Consider the following 25,355-nt stretch of genomic DNA (forward strand, 5'->3'; position numbering starts at 1 on the left):
CACTTCTAAAACCACTGATCCATCCTTTACGTCAAATCTAAAGGACCCAAATCCAAAATTCATGCGTGAGCAAACAAACACAATCGAAAACTTTATTTTAAAAAATAAAAACAAGCAAATTTAATATATACATTTATGGCTCATTTAAACAGACATATCAGCAGCACATACTGGGGAAAAAAAGGTTAAGACACAAATGGATATTTTTCAGTTTGTAGTTTATTTCATTACAGGCGGGGTAGTGAGGGAGAGGGATTAAATACATTCTCATTGTGGGGCAGGAAAGGACGGGAAGCAAACCAGGTAAACATGGACAAGACATACTTGAATTATTCCTTTAAATAAAGTCCAATTCTTAAATCTGCCAATAGTTTTAATAAATAACTGTCAGATGAAATCTTTTTATATATGTCAATACTGATATCTTTTTAATATAGTAATTATCTCCTTATTGTTATATAGTTGTTTTCTACATGACTCTATTGGAATTCATCTTTTTTTTTAGACATCTGTATAAATAATTACACATAGAAGATGGTGCTATACACATCATGGTGGAAAATATTGGTGCTTTCTTTCAGCAGTGTTTAGTGCATGACCAGCTGCAAGCAAAGCTACTGAATGTAGGAAATTGTTGGCCCAACCTTAGTGTGTCTACTGGGACTGGCAGCATGATTTCAGTAGTGTCAGACTGTAAACTGGCTGGCTGGTCTGCTGTGAGTAACCACAGCAAATCTTATTCCAATTGGAGAGACTGTGCAGATCACTATGGTGACTCCAGGCTTGATGGTGGCGCTCCACCAAAGGTCACTCACTGTGAGAAAGCTGTCACTCTGCAGCATGTCTCACCACCATGACACATTTGCAAAAACAAAAAGCATATTGTTACCAGTGGCATGGCAGAATGTCAATTTTTTTTTCCACTCAAGACAGGGGGGGAGGTTGGGGGGGGGGGGGGGGGACCCTGAAATATTTAACTCCTTACATCTGGGAAAGTCGAAAAAGTTCTCCGCACTTTCCTTAAAAACTGAGATAAAAACCACTGACGTCAAACCAATCTGTTGCAAGAGCAATAAGGATAATAATACCAGCAAATATAGCAATAAAAGTGATAACAACATTAAGTGTAATAATTCAAATCGTGACCCATCGGTTACACCCAGAGTGATATGGAAGATACTGTGCTGCACACAGCATTTAGAGTCGGCAAATGCAATGTTCGAGTACACTTATTCATTCAGTCCAACCTCAAGCATGTTTGAGATGAACCGTATTAAAGGGAAGCAAACGCCTTGACGTCCAAAATGACAGAGCACCTTCAGAACAAGAGAAATCTATCCCGAGAGAGCTGTAGGATATATAATTTGGTCCTGTCTGATGACCTCGGCGACTATTGAGCCTCTCAAAAGTTTGAGTTTACATACGATGGTAATTTCTGGACACATTTAGAGCTTCTTTACTGTGGCTTAAGGACAAGACACGTTCTATACCAGCCATGCTACTCTGGAATGCATGCAGACTGACCTGTTTCTAAGAGCTCTCCAAGAAGAACTGTACAGTAATTATTATGAAACTAGGACAACTATTAGCAAGTTTGATATTCCTATAAACTCCGGTGTACAGAGGCTGTGTTTTGGAAATGAAAGCCATGGCAGTGTTTTAAGGTCAGGATGACATCTTTTCTGCAGATGCTGTGTAACAGTCTATGTGGGTAATCAACAGGATGGCTAGGGAAGGAGATAATGAACTTAGCTTGTTTTTAAATAAAGCAATATCCATATACATATACAAAATTACATCCCATAAATACATTTGGCAAGACGATGTATTAAATGTTTTTTTTTGGCAAGAGGGGTAAATTGAGCAATGATGTGCGCAAGTAATCAAATGTCAGTCTAAGGTGGTTTTAATGATGATTTCTCTTGAAGAATAAATAAATTACAAAAAAAATTATCATCATGCATTATAAAGAGTAACCAAAAGACTCAAAAACATCCATAGGCATCTGAAATAACTTTGTCACAATCACTAAATGTTTAAGACACATGGATTCTCACCAATGTAACACACTTACTCTCTTTCTCAAAGTCAATTCTTTGTAGACCTGAGGAACATTTCTTGAAATCTTATCACTTCTATTTATTAACAAAATGTCCATCTTCACATTTCTGATTTAAAGAAATCAAACAAAAATAAAAGCTGGACAAATTTCCGGAGCTGCTGAGTGTGCAGGAAGTCGTCCAGTACATCAACCCAGATGATGTGCCTATGCTAACCTCTTCTACAGTGTTAATTTTTGAATCCCTGCTCAGTTAAATATTCTCCCTTTGATTTGGTTACTTCAGGGAATCGATGTAATGTGGACGCATTCCCATGTGGGTGAGACAACATTTTCAAATGGCATTGTGAAGCTACAGTTATTTATATATTCACCCAAAAGCAGCACAGCCCCCTGGCATGCAGAGAGAGGTATCCTTTTTTTTTCTTAGTCATTGCAATAGTGTGAAAATGCTATAAACAGAGTTCAAGGGGGTACACCTGAAGAATGGGAATATCGTGTGAGTTGGTCAGTCAAATTCTGTCACTGGATCTCAGATGAGTAACTGCATTCCATCGCATGCATGTACTGTGATATGTTTTAAAATCTGAAATTGACTGCACCTCTCAATCAGAGCAAAGGGCATTGGAGACTTCAGAGCGCACTCTACACCATAGACGATAGTGTGTTCTCTTCAGGGCAGTGGCAAGGGGGTGATGTTCGTAGGGAGTGTATGGCTGACGGGGCACCCTCGCTAGGAGAAAGGTCGTTGAGTTCCTCAGATGAAGAGAGAGGGAAGGAGGGTGACAAAGATATGCCCGAAGAGGGGTCAGCGGATCCAGCAAAAGTGCGCGGGGGCTTAGGAACTAGATTAGGCTCCACTGTTGCCCTGGCCAGAAGTTGTTTGTCATCCAACCGCTGCTCATCTCCAAGACACTCACCCTGCCCAAAGGAGCCCCGGCCTGATTCTGACTCCCCATCAGAAAGGTCCAGAGTTGGTGAGCTGCTGCCATCCAGTCTGAAAAGAGAGTCTAAGTATTGGGCGAACTCCAGCACTGCCTGGCTGGGGTTTCCATTGGATAGATGGGGTGGAGGTGTAGAAACCGCTGGTCTAGTCTCTGCCGTTTCCAGCTCCCAGTCTTCCTTTTCTCTATCCATTGGTCTAGTACCAATATGTGGACTTAGGGGAGCAACAGGTGTGCTCCCTGGGCTGTAGACACCAGGCATTTGTTGGTGATCCTCATCAGGAAGCATTTTCAAGTTGGCATTAGTCTCAGTTTTGTAAGACTTAGCCAAGACACTCTGGTTTAGAAGAGCTGGGGAATGGAGTCCACTGTAGCGAGGTGTGGCAGGGGACAGCCTCATAGGATAATCTGGGGTTGATCTGGATTCCAGTGGGGTAAAGAAGGGCCCAACCTCACCCAGATGCTCTGTTGTTGCTTGGCAGAGGACATCTGCAGATAGTAGCTCAGTGCGAGAGCTCAAAGATGGGTTCTCCTCTGGGATTGGGGCATCCAAAGGGAACGGGAGGCTACCCAGCATTGGTGAACCCCTTAATGCAGCAGAGGACCGTCGGGAATCCAGACTATACAGGGACTCTGCATCTGAGAGACTCTCCATGACAGCTAAGGGTGCTTTGCGGTCCCTCAGCTCCACTGCCAAACGTTCTCGTGCTCCACGCAGTACTACAGGCACTGGAGGAGGGGGGCACTCGGAGAAACCATCCAGAGATATTTCAGACTGGGCACACGAGCTAGAGGAGAGGAGAAGAGTGGGTTGGAACATAATGAAAGGGAAAAGAGAGGTGAGGGGATTCAAAACACAAGACAGACATGAAAACGAGTCAAAATAACTCACGGAAGGTTAAAGAAAAAGGATAGAAATGAAAAGTGTTAGTACTGAAACTACAGGTATCTAGAGACTACAGAGCAGGTGAACATTGCAAAATACTACATAGATGGAGGAAAGATTAAAAAAAAAAAACAAGAGGAAAGAGACTGGAAGGGCAAGAGTGTATCCAAGTGCATGTGCTCTTGTATTGGCTTATAATACAGGAGAGGTAAAGTACAAGGTGGGATCAAAAGGTTCTGTGAGTCTGTCCACAAAAACAAAAAAAGAACCCCAACCTTTCACTTAAGAATCGTTTAATAAACCTTCAAGATCAACTTCCTGTGTACCTTTGGACTGCTGCTCACTCTTTTAAAGTCCCATCGTGACTGCTTGCGTGTACACTTGTGCAGATGGTAGAAAACATCATCCAGCCTTCATATTACATGTTTACTGCTGTTGAGAGCTGGTTCTCAGGGTAAAGCTCAAGCAGCACTCTTCAGTGGACGATTCCAGCCAGTAGCCAAGCATCCCTTCATGGGGTCGTTCACAGTGAATGCGCCTGCTACTAACAGACTGTCAAAGTTCTACTATAATGTCCCGAGGTACCAGAGGGAGACATTTAGTGCATATAACTTGAACTAGGCGTCCTCTTTCATGGCACAGCAGAGGGGCACCACGAGAAAACAGGCATGTACAAATGGTCAGAATAGTGTCCAAAGGTCCACATGGAGACCGCCTTAAAAAGGAAATTGGTCTAACTTAAATCTGGTACGGTTTTTCATTTCTGTGGACAGAGTCATAAAACTTTGTGATAGTACCTTCGTAATTTAACCATTTGTACCAGGAGTTCACACTGACTTTGGACAGGGGCTAAACCAGAGAGGGCGAGGTGGGAACTGAATACTACCATACGTTGCAACGGCTCTGTGTTCAGACAGCGTGCATGCGTGCATGAGAGAAGGGAGGACATTATGCAAAATTAGTATTGGCATGCTTTGCTTACCGTAACAATGTTTTTTGTCTTTTTTTTTTTTTTTTTTTTTTTAAACATACAGAACAAACAAAAATAATTTTGAGAAAATAAAGTAGTAGTTAGTAGCAGTTGTATTTTTTTTAGTACTGGTTATATAGCTACATTACAAGGCATCATTTCCCAGTGATTTCTCTTATACTTAGAAATAGATTTGCTACTATTACATATTAGGCAAGAGTGAAAGCTGAATATAAAGATCAAACTATTTTATATATCCTTTCAGGCTTAAACATGCCCACAGTGGTGCCTGATGTACTAACCGAACACTGCTGTTCCTGCGGTGGTGGGTTGTAGGCGTTGGCTGCTGAGAGGTTGTTGATGTATCGACGAACAAGGTCTCTGGGTTCAAGTCCACTTCTGTGGGGCTCACCATGATCTTGGCTGCTGACAGCAAAGCAGTTTTCCCTTTGTTGTAGTTCTCCAGCACCTGTCACAAGCACAGGAGTATAAACAGATACATGACTTGACTGATAGAGGGACGACCAGGGAGGATCCGTTTCAAAATAAACATGACAACTTCATAAAAATATATAACTGGAAAAAGTTAATCTGACTAATCATGTTTTATATGTGAAATGTTTCTAAACTGGCCTATGCTAGCAGACATCCAATGATTTTGTAGTTTTTAAAACCCTTTCTACTGTTTTTCCTTTATTCATTTTCTAGATTCAAACAGAGATGCTGAGGTGTTTTCTTCCTCTTCGTCAGCAAAACATGAGAAAAAAAATTCCAGAAGAACCAAAAGATACAAATATCGAATGTCAGTTATGCACTTGGATCAACTTCAGTAAGATTATAATGGTTTCAAAAATATTATGTGGGTCACCACTACAACTATATTTATAAGCGCACAAGTGCTTGTAATATAGTGTTAAAAAGCAGCGTAGTTCAGTTACATATAAGTGCAATCTAAAGGTGAGCTGACACCTACTCCAGCTGACATTAAACACCCACAACAGAGTCATGATGCCTGAGCAAGAACTATGCAAGACCTGCATTACCACTATAGGGAATAACAAACCATATGAGTGTTTTATCCATCTTGGAAACACGTTCAACACAAAGTTTGTCCAACAAAATACAAACCGTGTTATGTTTGCTGACATAAATGAGAACAGAACAAAAAAACCCAAACAAACCCCAAAACATTAATGGCAAGCCACACATCAGCACGCAATTGTTTGGTTAACTTTAATGACTCAAAAGACAACATATTGTGGTATAAAAACAGGTGGAAATATGAGAGGACATGAACACACACAAAAAATACATGTGACAATGGAATGAGGTGATTAAAAGAGAAAATAACACAAAGACAAAAGCTAATATATTTATTATGGTTATATTGTGCAAATTGGTTATGGATGACAAATGTAAACAATGTGTTACATGGTTGAGTTTAAAGACACATGAGAACATGCTTCTGCAAGTAATAAACCACATGAAATAACTGGCACCAACAACAGCAAACATATCTATGACTGTAGACACAACAACTACAAATGATGACAAAATACATCAAATTTATACTTGGACGGTTTTTTGCATTGCCTATCCCAACAGTATTAGTGTATAGAATTAATAAAAGCACACTGACATATGAAGTGTACAGTGAAGGATATAAAATTGTGTAAACTACAAATTTATTTTGAATAGTAAACCCACTCTCCTACATGCCAGTAATAAAAAAACCAAAATCTTTTTCTAGGGGATTATGTTCTGAATGCGTGCTTTCAAAGAGCAAAAATAAAAAGGGAAACACATCCACAGAGAAGAGCTGCAGCTACTGAAAAACCCAGGCAGGAAGGAAGAAAGAGCAGTTAATGTGGAAGAAATTAGGTTACCATAGAAACTTTGTGACTACAAAGAAAACTTGTTACGTTGAGGACCAGGATTAGAAAGTTTGTGCCAAAGCACTTGACCACAGGCACTGCAGCTGAGAGAGGAACGGAAAAAAGAACGAAGGGTTGGTTTGTGGAAAGCTGGATGATGATTAACAAGAAAAGGAGTCCAGGTGAGTTTGGACTCATCGTTTCTGACTCCATGGTTTAAAGCCATCGCATGCTCCTGTACCATTGTATACATCATTAACCAGTGATGTATTAATGGCAATGGTTATTGATAACATTTTACCACATCGCCTTGTGGATGCGCATTTCTTTACCCTCTAAAACTTGATGTGCCAGCTATTCAGCTGAGTTTCAATGTCACACTTAATACTTTTGGAGAAACACCTTTTAAAGGCAACCAGTAAATTGCTTGGACTTGTTGGATCCAGCAAGATGATAGAATAAAAATGCCAGTTGGTGGTTAAAAAGGATTCTTTACATACTGGTCATTATGGTTACTCTAAAATCAGTTAAAAAAAAAAAAAATAGCAGCTTTACTATGACTTTTGGCTCTAGCCTTTGTCCTAAGACTGGCCAACATCTGAGTTTTGCACATAATGCAGAAATGTTTCCAACACTGAATGCAACAAGCAAAAGTTGAATTCAGTCTTACGATTAGCATCTCCTTAGAATATGTAGACTAGTAATGTACATAGTAATAGAATTTGTCAGCGTCTAAATGTGATCAAGTTTAGACAACAGATTCAAAAAGATTGTTTGGTACTTTTATCTCGGGAGGAGAGTTTTCTATCTGAGGACTGTTAGACTCGTTAAATCGGATTTCCTCTTGACGGTGGTGAGAGACGCGTGGTTCTGACTGAGGTTGTGGTAAAACGCATGAATCATCTTCAGCTGGAAGAACTCCTGACTGGGTGTTGGAAGGGACAGACACCATGCATGGCTGAGACACAGAGTTAAAGTCTGACAGAGGAGGTGGAAGAACAGACTCAGCATCTGGAACTGAAGAAGAAGAAGTGACAGCGAGTGGTGTAGAGACAGTTTCAGTCTCTGCAAGGGAGCCAGTGCAAGACAGGTCTTTGTGGTTGGCAGATGAAGAGTTGGAGAGAGGAGGACTAGTGTTTAGTTTTGTTTGGGAGACTATTAAATCAGTGGTACTGGATGTAGGTTGACTGATTCCCAGTTCCTCTGCTTCCAAGTTTTCCTGCTCAGACAGGGGACAAAATGGTTCCAGTACCTGCAGAAACACCAAATATATCACACCACTATATCCTCTACACGCACACACTTCACAAATACACACATACTTAACTTTAAACATTCATCTAGAGAGACAAACACAAAGGCAAAACCAAGCTGAAAAACACCATATACAGACGGGAAAAACACCACACAACGTGAAGTCCTCAGCCACAACAAGTGCAATCCCCCAAAATCAGTCCATCACATGCAAACATTCACATTAATACCCTGTTATCAAAACAGATGTTCAACGTCCATGACGAACAGGCTCAAAAAGACCAAAGAAAGACCGTGAAACCAGCCACGAGTGAACAATTCCCATGCTTTGAGGCAGGAGCAATGTGGAGAAAAACAAAAAGGTGTGGTGAGTTGTAGGTTAATGACATGCATAAAGTAACAAGGGAGTCGCATTAAAATTTTTGAAATGCTTCAAAACTAATTCTTAACTCCATTTAAATTAAAACTTGGTGATCCTAAGACCTTTACCTTTGAAATTGCACATTTTTTTGCATGGTGCAACTACAGGAACTAAATGACAATAACCAACATATGATAATTTCTAGTTCAAGTCCCCAATGTTATTGAAAGCCACAAGATGGGTAGATTTAAAGGATAAGGAAATCTTCAATTTTCCAATTAAGTTCTCTCTAGATGTCATCACTCTTCGCAGGGTTTATTAGTAACAATACCTGCAAATATCTGTAGAAAAACTTATATTTAAATATTTTTATGGGCATGTTTCCAAATAAATTTCATACAGTTAAGCTCTCAATTTACTAAAATGCTTTGAGTGAATTTTTCATTAAGATTGCCCTCGTCTCCAGAATAAAATGATAAACTAAAAGTAAAACATAAAATTGCTACTGGCCTCTATTTTTAATAAAACAACCTGTAATAAGTATTCCACCCTTTATTAAGACCCACATCTCTTTTGTTTATTTTCTTTCATTGTTAGAGCCAATCCCCACGTAAGCATCACCCGTGTAATCCGTTATCCAGTGTTGGAAATCAAGAACAAAATTAAAAAGCCGTTTTTGCACAATTTCAAATACACCCCCCCTCAAAATAATGCATGCACGCAGATTTAAAACAGACCTTGTTGAGACCCTCCATCACCATGTGGGGCATGTGCTCATTAAGCATGGCAGGTGATATGATGACCTCATTGAAAGCCTTGTTGTCCCCCCACAATGCTGAATAGGTTGGCTCTTCCTGACCACAGCTAAAAGGGAGAGGGAGAAAGAGAGAGAATCTATCAGTCATAATGAGAAATAGTAAACACACAGGTTGACTTAATATATTTTCCTCACAATACAGAACATGGGGGGCACTGTATAACACCACTAAGTGGAATAGTTTCGTATCAAGTCAAAAAACTCATACGTTGGGGTAAAAGATTAAAAAGCAAAAGGACTCCAAGACAAACAAGGCAAAGTCAGTTTATTGTCATAGCACCTTTAAACACCAAGTGCTTTAAAAAGTACTGCAGTATGAAGAAAAATATATAAGGATGAACTTTCTGTTTTACTGTGTCTAAAGGTAAAACAGAAAAAGAAAACACATGTTTGCATTTTTTTCCCGCCTGTCCCGTTTGGTTCTTTTGCCATCAGAATTATTGTCTAAAGGCAAAGAAAGATGCCCAACGGATTTATTTTACCAAATGGACCATCCCGGCCTTGCCGTATTGGTCTATTTGATTCACCTTTGCTTTTATTGTTCATCTTATTTTATCTTCACTTGCTACACACGGGACAGACATGACTGGGAGAAAGAAAGAGGTAGGGAAAGAAAAACAGCGGGGAAGAGGGACGGTGATATAGGGCAAAAAACAAAAACCAACAAAACAAACAGACAAAAAATACATATCAACATACGCATGTTTGTATTTAACTGCAGCAGCTTTCAAACCAGTTTTCTTACCATGTCTCTGGAGGATGGTTGTGTACCACGTGGATGATCCTGCCAGGTGGGTAGAGGGGTGTGGAGGCTGACAAGGCAATGCTGAGGTCACTGGGGTGTAGCCACAAGCGACTGCTTGGAGGTGCTGCAGGCTGAGACTGAGGATCATCGTCCTCTAGTGGAAGCTCTGATTTTGGGATGCATTTAGTGCCTCCCGCAATGATCCTCCACTGTAGGAAAATTGTTTTGTTTTTTTTTTAAAGTATGCATTTCTATATTTGTATGCATTCCTTCATAACAAAACTTTCAGGAATAAAAATGAGAAATTCTACAGGTTTTATAATGCTGAATTTAATAGATTAAAAAAAACAGCAACTATCAGCCTTCTCTCATTACTGCATGCTTTTTGTGAAACAATCTCATTGGTTTTATGTTCCAGATGATTTCATACAGCAAATGCTCTACAAGTCTGTAATCTTCTATAACATCAAGAAGTTAAGTCACCTTTGGCTTGTTACTCTTTTGTAAAACTTCCAGAAGGTGGCGTCGGAAACCCTCTAGTTGTGACAGGCCAAGCCTATGACAGAGCAGAAGGCTACTGTGGGTAATACTGCAGAAGGGTGAAGGTAACATGAGTATACTGATGTAGTAAAAGAGGATACCTTGGCACCAGGTCTTTTCCCAAAACTACAGATGACACAAACTCTTTGGAGTACTCCATGGCATCCTCACTGGGTGCATAAAAGGACAAAAAAAAGAAGAAGTTAAATTACGGAGTACTGGATACACAGAGGGAAAATAATGGCACATAGTCTGCAGGCTACATATTTACAGGATGCACTCTGTTTGACCATAATAAAATGCCCTGGTTGATATAACACTGCAAATCATGGGGAGAAGATTTTAAGAAAATTAGAGACCATCTCGTGATGGGTTCACACCAGCTGCAACACCAGTGTGTTCTCAGACCTGCGTCGTCTTTCAATTCTGCCTTTACAGAATTCTGGTGATACACACACTCCCTTGAGAGTGATGTCACCTGGCAAAGTCCCCAAAGCCACCTTTGTGGTGCTTACACTGCAGTTCATGTCCCCAGGAGCACATGACGTCATGAAGACGGAGAGAAAAACAGGAACACTCTGGAGGTTAAAAAGTCTACTGGTGATGCAGCTGGTAAACACGAACTACACGTCTTCAGAAGAAGCGCCCTTCCTGTTTGCCCATCTCTCCCTTAATATGTAAACCCGTGGATTTAACATGAACTGCACTTCTACAATTGATTTGCATGTGAACAGGTTACCGAAAAGAAGATGATGAAGGAGGCCTGCTTTTGGAAATGCACAAAGGGTTTACTATGAATGAGCTGAATCCATGAAAAAACAAAAACAGCAACTCGAAGCTTTGACTATGTGGGCAGTTACTCTTAAATAGTGATGTGATAGCCTATAGCATGTGACTGAACAGCACAATGTAAAGTTTTAATACAAAACCCCTTTTGAGTTTAAGGTTTAATGACTAGGAAATGGTTGCAAGTCTGATGAATTGAAAGTGCAGCTGTGCCACTGTGGAGTGTGCACTCATTATGTGGCATACACCATATGTGCTGGAAAGCCTATGTTTATGCCACATTGGGGGAATGCAATAGCTAATTAGAGGCATTCATTTAGCATTCAGTGATGTAATTAATACTAAGAAAATTAAGTTTTGATGCAAGAGTATATCATTGCAAGAATAATCAGATCATTCAGCTAAAAAGGATGTTCTCTGTTAATATAAATCCTGCAAGATCAACTAGAGATACCATCCAGATAAAGTTTACTGTATTATTTGTAGAAACAATACACGTTTATCATATTATTAACTTATATAGATGAGGGAAAAAAAGCATTTCCCAGGAGCTTTTTTAAACACAGCTTTTCCAACCATCCTTGTTTTCCTATGCATGCTCATATTACTGTACTTTGCACATGGAAACAAAATTATTTCACAAAAAACAAACATTACAATGGTCAAAATTACTGCAGTCGTTTATTGTAGTTTTCAACAAGTCTCACATTCCCAGCCTATTCTTCTTTGGCGAATCTCTAAAGCTCCTTTGATTGTCTTCTGACACGGACCCTAATTTTCAGGAGGTATTTGTTCACCAGGAGCGGCGTATGTTTTGGGTCGTTGTGGTGTTGGAAGATGAAGCGATGACCCAGACCCAGTTTTGCTTCTGCCTGCTTCAGGTCTCCTTTAAAATCTTCACATATCCTTATTTCATTGTGATTTCTTCCACCTCAACGAGATTCCCAGTTTCAGAGGCACTAAAACATCCCCACAGCATAACACTCTCACCACCATGTTTCACGGTGGAAACAGTGGTGTTTGGGTTGCACGGCTCTTGCTTCTTTCTCTAAACTGTGTGATTCTCAGTGAATTTCTTGATGAAACTTCTCATTCTGGTTCTTGATACTTAGAAACACTGTGATACCGTGAGCTGCCAAACCCCCCGCCCACCGAGTGGGGTGACGACAATATCCCATGAGGGGCAAAAAGCCCTTGAGAAAATTTGGACACAAACTATAACTTTAAAAGGGGCTTAATCTTTTTTTCCTCATCTGCATACGTGTGGGCAACAAACAATGCTTTAGTGGGGCTTATACTACTTCTACTCATGCTTTTCTTTAGCCTCTTCTGTGCAATCTTGTGACAGCAGTTTAAGAAACTGCCATGTGTCATGATGATTTTAACAGAATACTAAAAGGTGCACTGCAGCATTTAATTTCCTCTTGGTACAAACTTCCTTCCAGTACAATTTGCATAGCAAACAGTTATCCAGCTGCATGGTGGTATGCAGTGTTAACTGTGCACAGTCAAAATAAAAATCAACTCTGAACCACTGGACCAAAAATAGGCTACATCGTTACAAAAAAAGATGATATGAAAGTACAAACCACAGCTTTGGGGTACTTGTCCACAGTAAAATGCACCACCTTGCAGCTACACTTAAAGGAGAATATAATTCTTCTCAGACTGAGGAACGAGACTTCCTGAGGGGATGGGTAAAAGAAAGAAAATGTTTATAGCAATGTCCATCTCTGCAGATCTGCTACATACGCCGGGTCTATCATCATTTTCAAATAATTCAGTAACTGTGAAAACTGTGACAGGATTACACAAAAGTTAGTAGAAATCTGTAGCTGCATCCATCAAAGCTGCGTTTCATCTACCAGAATGTCAATCAGGATACCTGCTTCCTCTGATCTGTTTCGGGAAGATACTCTGACCAATCAGTGGCAACTAAAGTAGGATTTAAAACCACAATTCCTCAAGCCCAGAAATAAATCCTCAAACCTACCTGAAGGCCATTTACTGCACATATTTCCCCAGTAATTTCTTACTGCTTTCCTGTCCTAAAAAGCAACCCCCCAAAATAAATGTCTCTTGGTTTAGCCTCAAAATATTGGTTTATATTTCCTCTTTCATCTAGCTCTCCCCTGAACTAGTTTGAGAGTGAAAGAGTTTGGGCTTCTACTTCCAATTCACCTCCTCTCTCTTCATTGTTTGTTTGCCTCTACAATTAAATAAGGTTTAAAAAAAAAAAAAAAAAAAAAGGAAACCGGGAAAAACAAACAAAAAACAAACTGGACCACTTTGCTCATACTGATATTGTTAAAAATCACAAGAATTGTACATATAAATCGAAATTAAGGTGAGTAATAGCATTGGTATGTATTGCGAAAGACGACCCAGAACAACATGAAAAAGACCTACTTGATAAAAATCTTCTTGGATTTATGCCTGAATTTAAAGTAATTCCTTATGACCTGCTTGTTATTGGTTTATAACAATAGATTGTAAGCATTAAAGAGAAAGTGTTTCTGTCACACATCCTGAGCATCCGATTTTTTAACTCACACATGTGATAGGGGAAAAAACCCCAAATAAAAAACAAAACAAAACAAACCCCTCCCTGCAAAGAGATTTAAGCCAGAGCCAAAGGGAAACAGCACAGAAATAAAATAATTTATTTTATATACTTAAAATAATTGACCAACTTGTATCACAATGTCAGAAACAACTGGAAAAAAAAACAGTTTCTGTCAGTAAAAAAAGAAAGAAAAAAAGAGTCACTGGCTTTGCTGTATGCAGGCCAGTAGCATTTGCACAAGTAGTCAACCCCAATGGCCACTGGAAGCACAGGGGGAAAAAAACCCTGCTGCGATGGAAAAACTTCATATTAAGTATTAAGTAAAAGTTTTTTTATTCCTCTGCACAGTGCCAGCACAGATGAGTTTTCAGTCAGAAACTGACCGAATGAGAGACGCAAACCGCTTGGAAGACGAGATCGCAGCAATGGTAGAGGAGATTGATGCCAGCCGACATGTATTCTTGGGTGGAGTATATATAGCTGGCTGAAAATTACGTATCCATGGTTTTCTGCCATACTCAAGATCACTTTTATAAATGAGCCCCCAAAGTAAACAAGCAAGCGGGAGTGAAACTAAACATGTGACAGACTTGTGAACATTACCAGTGACAAAAAAACAAAACAAAACAAAAACACGGTTTAAGTAACTTCCTTTGTAATGCATTCACACCGTAGTGATACTCTGGGATTGGGATCCAGATTGACTCACCTAAGAAGGCCACCGGGTGGAGAGTAAGAGTAGCAGTGAAGTGTTGGGTACTGAGGTCTCAGCAGGAAGGAGAGAATAGCAGCAGTGCCTGCACCGAGAGAATGCCCGACTATCACCAGCCCATAATGCATGGTGCCCTTGTTCTGCGTGAGACAGCGAGAGTCATTACATTCACAAGAGCACACTTGTTACCACAGCGAAGACAATCACTTAAAGAAATTGCCTCTGTTGCTGTTTGTTTGTTGTATACACTACAGCCAATATTATGGTAATGTTACGCAGCCAGTGTGGCCTTGACTAAAGTACTACAGTGACGCCAATAAAAATACACCGTACAAATTCTTATAAAAAAGGATCATCATTCAGCCTGCCATACTTTACACAGTATACTGAGTCATGTACCAAGTCTCGTCCAAAAGCTTGAGACAAGATCATTTCCTGCTCCAGTTTCTTCTTAATGTATTCTGCTGAGTAAACCATTCCCTGGGAGGAAAGAGAGAGAGAGGGGGGGATTCAGTGGATGGAAGATGATGAGCGAGAAAGAAATATGCACAGGAAGTCTGTGTCATCGCTCCCTCATTAAAACACCCAAAGTAATTATTCTATTATTAACAACGTAAATGACCTTTGGAGTATAGGATGTACTTTGCTTGTTGAAAGTGCACCATGGAGAACACAGGAAAGTTAAAAGAGAAAATCTCAGGAGACTGTAACGCTGAGATGATGTATCATAGGCGAGTCGTTTAATTTCTGACCTTGTGGCCAAGCCAGGTGCCTTGCTGTTCCTCGACAGGCAAACGTTCAGAGTCCCCTGTCAGATCAGTCAGGGCGTCCTGATCCGCAAAAGGCAAATTCAAATGTGACAACAGCACAAAGCAGAGTACCACAAGTGGAGGCGGGGATCATAAAAAAAGAACACCTTAATAATAAAAGATGCCAAACTATGTACAGGAATGAAAAATATATCATTATAGTCCCCTCTGAAAACGTGACTATTTGTTATATAACTGTATGTGGATACACCGAGAGCGGTAAGGCTGTAAGCTCGCAGAGATTACATGATTAAAGTGTCTGACTCACTTCAACTTTATATTTAAGAAGTCACGATTGCGATAATGTTTCATCACTTCCATTAACAACAAAAAAAATGATGATTTGAACCACAGAACCATTTCTCAAATACGCAGACAGTCCTGATGTGCCACTTCTGCTGTTGCAAAAGCAGCCCAACTACTCTATTCATTAACAAAAAAGTTTCAGTGTCAGTTATCCATTTTAAAATATGCAAATACTGTATTTTTTCTGAATGCAAGGTACATTCTTGAATTACACCATCTCCTGCAGAGACTGCACTAAACACCTGCATGATCAGGTGCAAGCTCAAACTAATCAGTATGTAGATAGTCTACAGGATCGGCAAAAACACCAGGTATGAAAATAAAGCAAAGGTTAAGTGCCTTAAACCTGCGTTGTATTTAGAAGCCACCAGGGGGCAACGCCTACAGTTGCAAAAAAGAAAAAAAAAAAAAAAGACTTACAAGTCAATAGGAAACCAGCTTTCCAACTTGACCTCTGGAAACAACTGTCTGCTTATTTTATGGACTCGGTCACTCCTTTTTGGTCCTTTTTAAAATATGTTTCAGACAGGAGGACTGTACGCGTACATTAGCCAATGAGCTCATTGTTAGCAAGTGCAGGTGTGGTTTCACAGTCAGACCTGCCTCTCTCTGACTACATCTGGTTTCAAAACATAAAGATGGATTGGGCACCCTTATCTCCAGGCTTCAAAAATGAATGAGTGGCATCACAGTAGCGACATCCATCTTTTATAACAGTGTATGAAAATAATGCAGTAATCATTAGGGATTCTGCATGTTCCTAAATACTGCAAATGCTTCTTTAATCTTTGTGGCGTTCTTGTAAATGTTCCACTCTGCATGTGTTCTTGTTTGTTACACTGATAAACTGGATGTTTTTGGCTAGCTGGGAGCAAAGCTCAATGGGATGAGTAGTGAGCTGCCTCTTAAAAGCCAATTTGCTTTTATTATAAAACCATGATTAATCTCTCAGCTGATGGTTCAGTTCAGTTTTAACACTGCTCAGGAATTTTCACAAATGCTTATGTAAAAAAAGCGGATAGGACATTTATCTCTGAAGGTGGACAGTCCTGTTTCTGCTCTATGTGTGAAAAGGTGTAGGAGTTTGAGAACACTAAACCATGAGAACTTCACCTGCTTTGGAGGTGGTGTTGTTGTGAGGAACTGAAGCGAATGGGGTCGGACAATATTTTGAGAGCCTTCGAGAAAGATTTAAATAATCACAGAAATTTAAGAAAGAAAGTCACCTTTGGAGAAAGAGTTCCTCTGATACTGATGACAACTTTCTTTTTTTCGTGATCCACTGCCACAAAAAATGGAGTCTCGTAAACCTGTATGAAAGATGCAGATTGAAGCAGAGCGCACAGTGAAAACTGGTTAGAACGCGAGAGGATCACGAGTGGAGAAAATGAGGGGAGGGCTAAGAGTTGTGCATCACTGTTTCACTTGGAGCCCAGCAACCACAGCACAGTCATTGTCATCAAACCTTTCTACTTGGCACAGTGCATGCTCATAAAAGAAATTTATAGATGGAAAGTCAGCGCAGGCTGGCTGCACTCTGCATTACAAATCATCGATGTGTTATAGCTCAACTGCTAGTTTGAGAGCTGCTGGAATTTAAACAAACATAATTATGATGAAAATTAATTTTCACTGTCATTAGGAAACTAATCAAACAACTACTTTTTCCTAAACTGTTTTGCAAGACATGCGTTTAAAGCAGAGTATTGGGGACCAATGCATAACTGGAGGGTAATTAATTCCACTAAGAGCCAAAGTGGACCTACTGTAAGAAAATACTGGCAGCAGCCAGTGGCACCCCTCAGCCTCCGAGTGGATGCACCAGTGGTGTGAATTTCAAAATCCTGCTTTGCGTTCAAAATCCTAATTCTCAAGTTATTGCATTCACAAGATTTTCAGAAAACCTGACCTTTGACCTTGAGGTCAAGGTGCCTAAGATTTGAACTCGTCAGAGATTTTTTGTGTATACACCTATGGTATCAATTTTAAACTCCTATGTTGTTTTGTTCTCGAGTTATTGCATGCACAAACTTGGATGTCAACATCGCCCGCCCAGCAGGATGACGATAATACCCCACCAGCTGTAAGAAAGCAAAATACCTTATGTTGTGTGTTTGACTTGCAAACTTATTGCAAATCTATTTTTTTTAATTATTTGGAATTAGGGCAGCATGGTGGCACAGTGGTTGGCACTTCACAGTAAGGTCCTATGTTTTAATCCACTCTGACGCCTTTCTGTGTGGAGTTAGGTACTCTTACTTCCTCCTACAGTCCATGCATGGCATTAGCTTAACTGACTATGCTAAACTGACTGCAGGTGTGGTTGTGGGCAGGAGTGGCCCCGCGACAGATTGGCCTCCCTCCGAGGGTGTACCCTGCCTCTCATCCTATGATAGCTGGGAAAGGCTTTCAGCCCCTGAAACCTTCATTTAGTTAAACATAGAAGAAAATGAATGGATGGACAGATAGACACAGAACTACATTTGTGGCTGTGAAATTAAGGCCTTAGAGTCCATCCAGTAGTGTTTATGCACCACCTCAATTGCCTTATTACATAAAACAGTTTTGCAAAACAAATCTAAATCTGAAGCAGAAAAGCCACCAACATGTTACATGACACAGGGTTTAAACAAACCGTCAGCGTTACTTTCCTTGTCAGGAAGGAACGCAGTTGTTGCTCTGCTGTCACTACATTAACAGCTAAAATGCATGTTCTCCATCCACATAATGAACTGAAGCAAAGTGTGACAAGTACATGAAGTAAATTATGATGTAGGGTGGGTGTTGTTTTTTATGCTGTGAGCAGAAATGCTGTACCGAGCACATTAATGGCACACGTCCCCTCTACAGCTGCACGTTAAGATTCTGTGCATGACAGTCTTGAGCAGAATCAGTGACAGGCTTTACATTGTTCATCATCTCCTGAAAACACTTGAGTTACTGCAGAGGATGTTGACAGATCTCAACATATATGTTGCAAAAACTATCAAACACACAAAACGGATAAAAATCATGGCCAAAAAATAAATCAACTAAATAATAAGCGGAAAAGCTCCTACTATTTGATTGTCTATATCAGTCCTTTAGGGCATTGTGAGCTCTAAGACTCTGATTGCATCTTTAATTATTTACTTGGTCACTTACAGCATCGTGGCAGGAAGTGTAGACAATGTGGACCTGCTTGAGGTCATTATCCAGGAAGTGCCTGCGTATGGCCAGGACATTACAGCCGCAACAATTGTCCTCTTCCACTGTCACGGACTGAGACAGCCGAGATCCAGACACAGATGTACAGCTGTCCAAAAACAGGAAGATGAGAAGAAAACAGGATGTCAACCAAAGGAAGAACAAATCAATGTTTAAAAAAAAAAAAAAAAAAAATAGGTGAAAGAGACACGAGAGAAATACAGTACGTTGGTAAGATTACAGGGATATAATTAGTATCCCAATGCAGGCAATCTGGATATGAGTATGTGATTCATTCTACATTGCTTGTGCCAGTGAGTGGGTCTAAGTAGAGTGGTATTGTCTCAGTGGATTACCACTTGGCAAGTGTTGACGCATGTGAAATTTGATCCGCACTGGAAAGGCTCAAGAGACACAGAAACCAAATAGATCAAAACTGTGCGGGTGTATGTTTGAGTGCTTACGGGCAGGAGCTGGCGAGGCGGCACAGCCCACAGGCAGGCTTCCTCATCAGGTACATGGGCCAACCATAAGCAGCCAGGGCAAAGAGCATATAATAGCACACATCCTTGTACATGTTCATCTCAGCCTGAGAGAGGAAAAGGCAGACAGATGGACACACACACACACACACACACACACACACACACACACACACACACACACACACACACACACACACACACACACACACACACACACACACACACACACACACACACACACACACACACACACGCTTGCATCAGAGCAACTTGAGACATCATTGAGATCTTCAAATATTATTTCAGTTGAGCACATACTGTGTTTGCTGTTGGTGTGATATGTTTGCGAGCAGACACACTAACAGTGAGACACGTATACTGTTCACGCTGCAGAAAAAAAATTCTGTTACACCAAGAGTTCTGATGGGACTAATCGTTGAACATGATGCAAAACCACTGTGCCCCCCACCATGTACACTGAAATATAAACAAAGCTATGATTTATGTAGCCGATATCTAAGGGATGCTGAGACTACATCTTAATTTGTCACAATTTCTTCCATTGTCATTTGAACTGAGACACCTTGAGAAAAATAATGGCATCCTGTGAAACCTTTATTATAATTGCCCTCTCTTTGTGCAACATGTGCAATAACTTTGCATTGACAAAACATCTTTCAAGGGTAAATATGACTCAGGAGAGCTTTAAAGAACAAGAAATGCATGTCACATTTCTGCAATGATTTTATCAATTCTAACTTTCATAAGAGTCCATGTGGTTTGGAATAGGATTTAAAAACAGAAGTCAACTTTTTGAAAGTGCGTCACACAGAAGAAACTCACCGAGTTCTTGAGGTCCAGGTATCTAGTGTTACGAGTGACAGGCATTCCTGATAAGAAGGCTAAAATGTCATTGTTGGCCTTTGGAAGAAAACCAACAAAGACATTATTAAGATCAGAGTATTTAGAAACATTTTAAACTACATATTTTTGCATATTAAAATAGACAGTAATACCTGGTCCAGGATAGATGATCTCTTAGACCTCTGTCTCTGGCGGAGCAGTACCAGACCAGCAATAATGTCACTAGGCACAATGTCCAGGTCTCTGAAGAACTCTGCAAAAAGGCTGGCCACCTCTGAATACGCATCCTGAAGGAAGAAGCATAGATCAGAGAATGCTGGAACTACAAAAGCCAGCAAAGGATGCATGTTGTGAGCATGTTATCTTTTAAGTGTTTATTGCTTAGTTCAGACTACACACTATTGCCAGTAATGACCAGAAAGGCGTAGAGACCAAAAATTAATGTCTCTGATGTCATAATCAGGTAAACACAGATTCAGATCACTGGTGAGGTTTTGGATTAATACTAATACCTTATACCAACTGATGAATACCAATATACATGATCATAACCAGGTTTTTATTATCAGTCACATGGCCACCTATCCACTGGAGCTACCTACTCGCCAATGAACCGTATCTTTAAATGTGTTCACAATTTTTTATGTTTTTTAATTTCATGACTTAAGATGTGCCAGGATTGTAATCAGAAATACAAACAAATCTCTTCACCGTACATGAGATTAGCTTTTTGATGGCAGCTTGTTATCTGGAATTAATTTATTTCACATTTTTATTTCACATTAAAAGCTTAATGTCACTGGTAAGCAGCTGAGCAGAGCAGCTCTATGCCACAGTCAAGATTAATCCAGTCAGGGCTTATTCTAATGACCGTCTTACTGAACATTATACACCAGCAGTGGTTTTATTCCTTTATATTTTCAAACTCAAGGAAAAAATGTTAAGTGTGTTTTGTTTTGCGACTCACCGATTGTGTATCTTGGGCTCTTGTGCAGCACATGAAAAACTTTAGTCTCCTGCTCCAGCTGCTGGCTTGGCCTTCCTCTAGCCTGTGTCTAATCAAGGGGGGGAAAAAAAAAAAGTTCTCTCACAATTGAACTAGTGTTCGAAAAAAAAGAAAGAAGAAATGGGGTGAAATCTGATAGGTAAAATCTAACAAATATAACAAAGAGATTAGCGTTTTGACCCCAGCAGCCTGTTGATACCTGAGCGTGTAAGTAGTGAGGTTGCGCTGACGCCGACGGGTTGCCTTCAGCTTGACAAAAGTCCGACCCGTGGGATCGAAAGTACACATGAGGGTAATGCAAACGCTGAAAATTACCAGCCAGTTGCATACAACAATTCCTGCAGAGAATATTAAAACATTATTCAAACAAAACCCCTTTTTACTTAAACCTTTCTCATTCTCCTTTATATCCACGTTTCACTCACCCAAAGCCAAGTTTTTGGCAGTGACATCAGAGCACGGTTTGTAATACTGGACAAGCCAGGCAATGCCCACGACAGCATACACGAGCTCAACCAACAGAATAGCTGGAGAGAAAAAGAGGGAGAGTGTGTGAGGACACTCATGATCAATTAGTAAATGTAAAAACTATACAAACTAAACAAAAAAGTAACACACCACTTTCAATCATACATAGCGTCAGGACGCAAAAAAAGCCCCAAAAACTTTACATCTCAGCATGTCTTACCTAGCCGTATGTAAAGGACATACTGTACAGCTTCCCTGGGCTGTGTGTACAAAATGCTGCCCCTCATGCTCAACCACATGATGGCGCTCTCACATATAAGGCAGCTGACCAGGATGCCCAGGTACCCTCGGCCATGGTCCACCAGGGTTTCCGAACAGGACTTGTCTGAGCCATATGGAAGGCCGAACACAACTACAGATAGAACCACCAACCTAAAAGACCGGAGTAAGGAAGCAATCACACAGACGCTTTTCTTCAGAGATCTACAAACCAAACACTGAAAAGTTAAGACCCAAAAAATAAATAAATAAATAATAATGTCATTTCTGCTGAAGAAACACTGACTCACCATATGCAGTGTAACAAAAACAGGAAGAGGGCGGGCAGCACCAGGTCATCACTGCCAACTGACCAGCGCCGCCGAAACATCACCATTCCAGGCATCACTGCCCTGCAGGAAAACCAAAGGGAGAGAGGAAACATCAGGGAAAGGAACTCTGCTTCATTTTTAATTCACTATGTCTAATTCAGTCAGCATCACCTTGCACGGTGCACAGTATACAGGAAATTTCTGTCTTTAGCTTCAAAAAAGCAGAGCCACAATGAAAACTCTAAACCAACAATGAACACAACACAACACATGCATCTCTGAACTAAACAGCATTTAGATGATGCCAAGCTCAGCATCAGCAGCCACACAGGGAAGTTTCTTTGTCCTGAATCCCCCAACCCCCCCGCCCCGGTTTCTTAAATGCACTGCATGCTAAAAGTGAAGAAGGGCTGTGGAGATAATAACACAACAGACTTTTCACCGAGGGGGAAGAGTGACAGATAATGGAAGGTAGAGACGAGGAGATCGAGTGGGTGAGGGAGGGTGCAGTGTACGTGTAAGACTTGATGTATAAAAAGGAAGAAAACCAGCTGGAACATATGATGTCACCATTCTGGTTGTAGCCATGTGAAAGAATATCTTTTATGTTATTCGGGGTCCTCCTTTGTTGCACAAGCACTGCAAGATTACTCAAGCTGCTTTGGGCTAAACTGAAATGAACTATAAAAGCAGTGGAGGGAGATAGAGGGCGACGCAGCTTTCAGCCAAAGAATATATGCCATCCATTATGACAAAACCATTAACTGTAGTACATCTATCAGTGTAGTGAGTGACTTAATAACTTATGAAGTGAAATATAGTTTTAAGTTTTCTTATTGGTCCCGTTCCAGCCCTCCTCTGCCTTTTAGTATTGTTTCAGAACATTTGTTTGAGTTATTGAGAAACTGGCAGCACCTCCCGAGATCACCTTTAAAAAAGCACAGTAACAATAGCTGATAAAGTCTTATTGAATCGTGACACCAAAAAATAGCAGAGAAAATTGCATTATATCCTGCTTAAAGGTTAACGTAGGAATGTGCAAAGAGATCTTGTTTGCCAAGAATAACCACTGCAGCAAAAAGTACAGTTGGATCATAAATGAACACAATGGGTTGACAACTCAAATGAATCACAGAAAGCATGCATGTGTACTAATGCAATAAAGTTTGTTCTAGTGGCAACCAGTCAGATTGGACCGAGAACAGGCACAACAAATTGGTGGTGCAACAAAATTCTTCATTTGGCGTTCCTTTGTTAATATTTTCCAAGTTTTTTCACACCTCTGTTTCCTGACTTTTTATGTGTGGTTGTAGCTTTGCACATGACTTCTGCTTCACTCCAGTTAAAGTTAACTGGAGAAAATGCTTACAAATGTTTTTTGCTTGATCATGTAGTGCCACAACCATCGTACTGTTAGATCTTTAAGGTAATGTCGACACATGCATCCACCACTGACACTTTAACAAGGTGTCGAAAATACAGTTTAAGAACATTAAAAGAAAAGCTCCCTCTCTGCTGAACACTGACTTGGTGCAAATAATCACATTTCACAGCGTCCTCTCAAATACGGCCTTTTTACTGTAAACAACAAAGAAGTATGCACCTAAAAGCTTCTTGACCTAATAATGATGATCGACTCATGGATATTATTTTCTGAAAGGACTTCCTTTTAACAGAGATTATCAAAAGTTGTTGCTGTCTTGCACTAAAATGAATAAGGATTTTAAAAGAAGAAGGAAAAAAAACCCATCAGCACTAATAATCTTAAGTGGTATTATAGAAGGGTAACTGTCAAATTAAATGTCAAAGACTTGAAGACAAGTAGCCTCTTCAGTGATCGGCAAAATAGTTTACTCCCATGCATTTTCCCCCTCTTATCCAATTCAGGACCGCCGGGATGCTGGAGCCTATCCCAGCAGTGATGGCAGGGCCAAAGGCAGGGTACACCCTGGAGAGGTTGCCAATCAGCCACAAGGCTAATGAAGAGAACCGTCATTTAGCCCAACCCCATCCCTGTTTTGGGATGGTGGGAGGAAGTGAGAGCACACGGAGAGAACCCACTCTTTCATATCAAAATACTACAAGTGTTATAATGACTTCCTACTGTAGTTCAGCGCGTCACAATGAAAATGAGCCATCCAGCTAAGCTCAAGTTGTGAAATAAGCTTGAAATATAAACAATTCTTTTGCATACAACATACAGTTTGTTTGTGATTTTTACTTCAAAAAGAATCCACCTAATTACCTGTGAAGGAAGAAATCAAAGAAGAAGAAAAAAAGCCATTCATTGAGCCATTTGTGCAACCACCTACATAGCTCTCAGCAGGGATGTGTAGTATTACACAAAACACTGGCATTTTCTCTGTGCAGATCTGGAGGTCTTTTTTTTGTTAAACAAAACCTTCACTATTCTCTTACTGCACAAGCAGTAACACAAGAAACACTGTTGTCAGAATGGATTCTCATACCCCCTTCTCCTCTTTTAAGTCTGACGGACCTTTAACTCAGAATAAAATTTAGGCTATTCACAGTCTAATAGTTTAACAATAGAGAGATAAAAGTTCTCCCCTGTGTTCATGTTGAATCTACTTCAAACTAAATTAGTCTTTTACATCAATTTCCAGCTCCATATTCCATATAAGGAAAGGCATAGTAGGCCCTCTTTAAACTGAACCAGATCTCAGACTTTTCTACACCTTTATTCAGTAATGAGATCTCCCATTTGGTCCGTGGATAAGCACCCTTTGAGCTTAACACCTGCACTGATTTGCATTTCCTGAATATAGATCAAAGGTTTTCCTTATTGTTTGGGACAAATGTAAAAATACTAGCCCACACACTCCTACAATGTTGTAACGTTCCTTTATCAGATCATCAACTGGGATTAAATGCAACTGCAAAAACAAACAAACAAACAAACAAACAAAAACAAAACCTACTAATGTAGACAATTCCAGTTTACAAATGAGTACTACCAAAAGTGAATGCAAAACTCATGTTCCATAATTTACTTGATCTTTCATAATAATATACCCATAATGATAATGAATGCACATTTTTGCACAGATTTAGCTTTTTGAAGGCATGTAGATCTAAACTTTTGATCCGCTGTAAAACAGCCTGTTTC

The 25,355-nt window shown here is 40.1% G+C and overlaps 1 protein-coding gene across 2 annotated transcripts in view; it reads right to left on the reverse strand.

Annotated features, from left to right (window-relative positions):
* Window positions 1–201: 201 nt before the first annotated feature.
* dagla (diacylglycerol lipase, alpha) overlaps window positions 202–25,355 on the reverse strand; it is a 41,616-nt gene continuing 16,462 nt past the window's right edge. Inside the window, exons 2-21 of one of the 2 annotated variants that reach the window (XM_084935072.1) lie at window positions 22,208–22,309; window positions 21,859–22,070; window positions 21,596–21,697; window positions 21,370–21,508; window positions 21,132–21,219; window positions 20,317–20,451; window positions 20,144–20,221; window positions 19,280–19,404; window positions 18,774–18,924; window positions 16,856–16,939; window positions 15,267–15,344; window positions 14,914–14,994; window positions 14,512–14,654; window positions 10,552–10,620; window positions 10,394–10,466; window positions 9,911–10,119; window positions 9,086–9,212; window positions 5,162–5,328; window positions 4,872–4,889; window positions 202–3,791 (exon numbers count right to left, since the gene is read on the reverse strand). In XM_084935072.1, the coding sequence (XP_084791198.1) occupies window positions 2,705–3,791; window positions 4,872–4,889; window positions 5,162–5,328; window positions 9,086–9,212; window positions 9,911–10,119; window positions 10,394–10,466; window positions 10,552–10,620; window positions 14,512–14,654; window positions 14,914–14,994; window positions 15,267–15,344; window positions 16,856–16,939; window positions 18,774–18,924; window positions 19,280–19,404; window positions 20,144–20,221; window positions 20,317–20,451; window positions 21,132–21,219; window positions 21,370–21,508; window positions 21,596–21,697; window positions 21,859–22,070; window positions 22,208–22,302 (3,261 nt within the window). In that variant the 5' untranslated portion in view covers window positions 22,303–22,309 and the 3' untranslated portion in view covers window positions 202–2,704. The remainder of the gene's footprint in view (window positions 3,792–4,871; window positions 4,890–5,161; window positions 5,329–9,085; window positions 9,213–9,910; window positions 10,120–10,393; window positions 10,467–10,551; window positions 10,621–14,511; window positions 14,655–14,913; window positions 14,995–15,266; window positions 15,345–16,855; window positions 16,940–18,773; window positions 18,925–19,279; window positions 19,405–20,143; window positions 20,222–20,316; window positions 20,452–21,131; window positions 21,220–21,369; window positions 21,509–21,595; window positions 21,698–21,858; window positions 22,071–22,207; window positions 22,310–25,355) is intronic. The other variant, XM_084935079.1, reaches the window with a different exon arrangement.

Source organism: Perissodus microlepis, chromosome 1 (assembly GCF_051167445.1).
Source record: "Perissodus microlepis isolate ML-2025 ecotype Zambia chromosome 1, ASM5116744v1, whole genome shotgun sequence".
Taxonomy (NCBI): Eukaryota; Metazoa; Chordata; class Actinopteri; order Cichliformes; family Cichlidae; genus Perissodus; species Perissodus microlepis.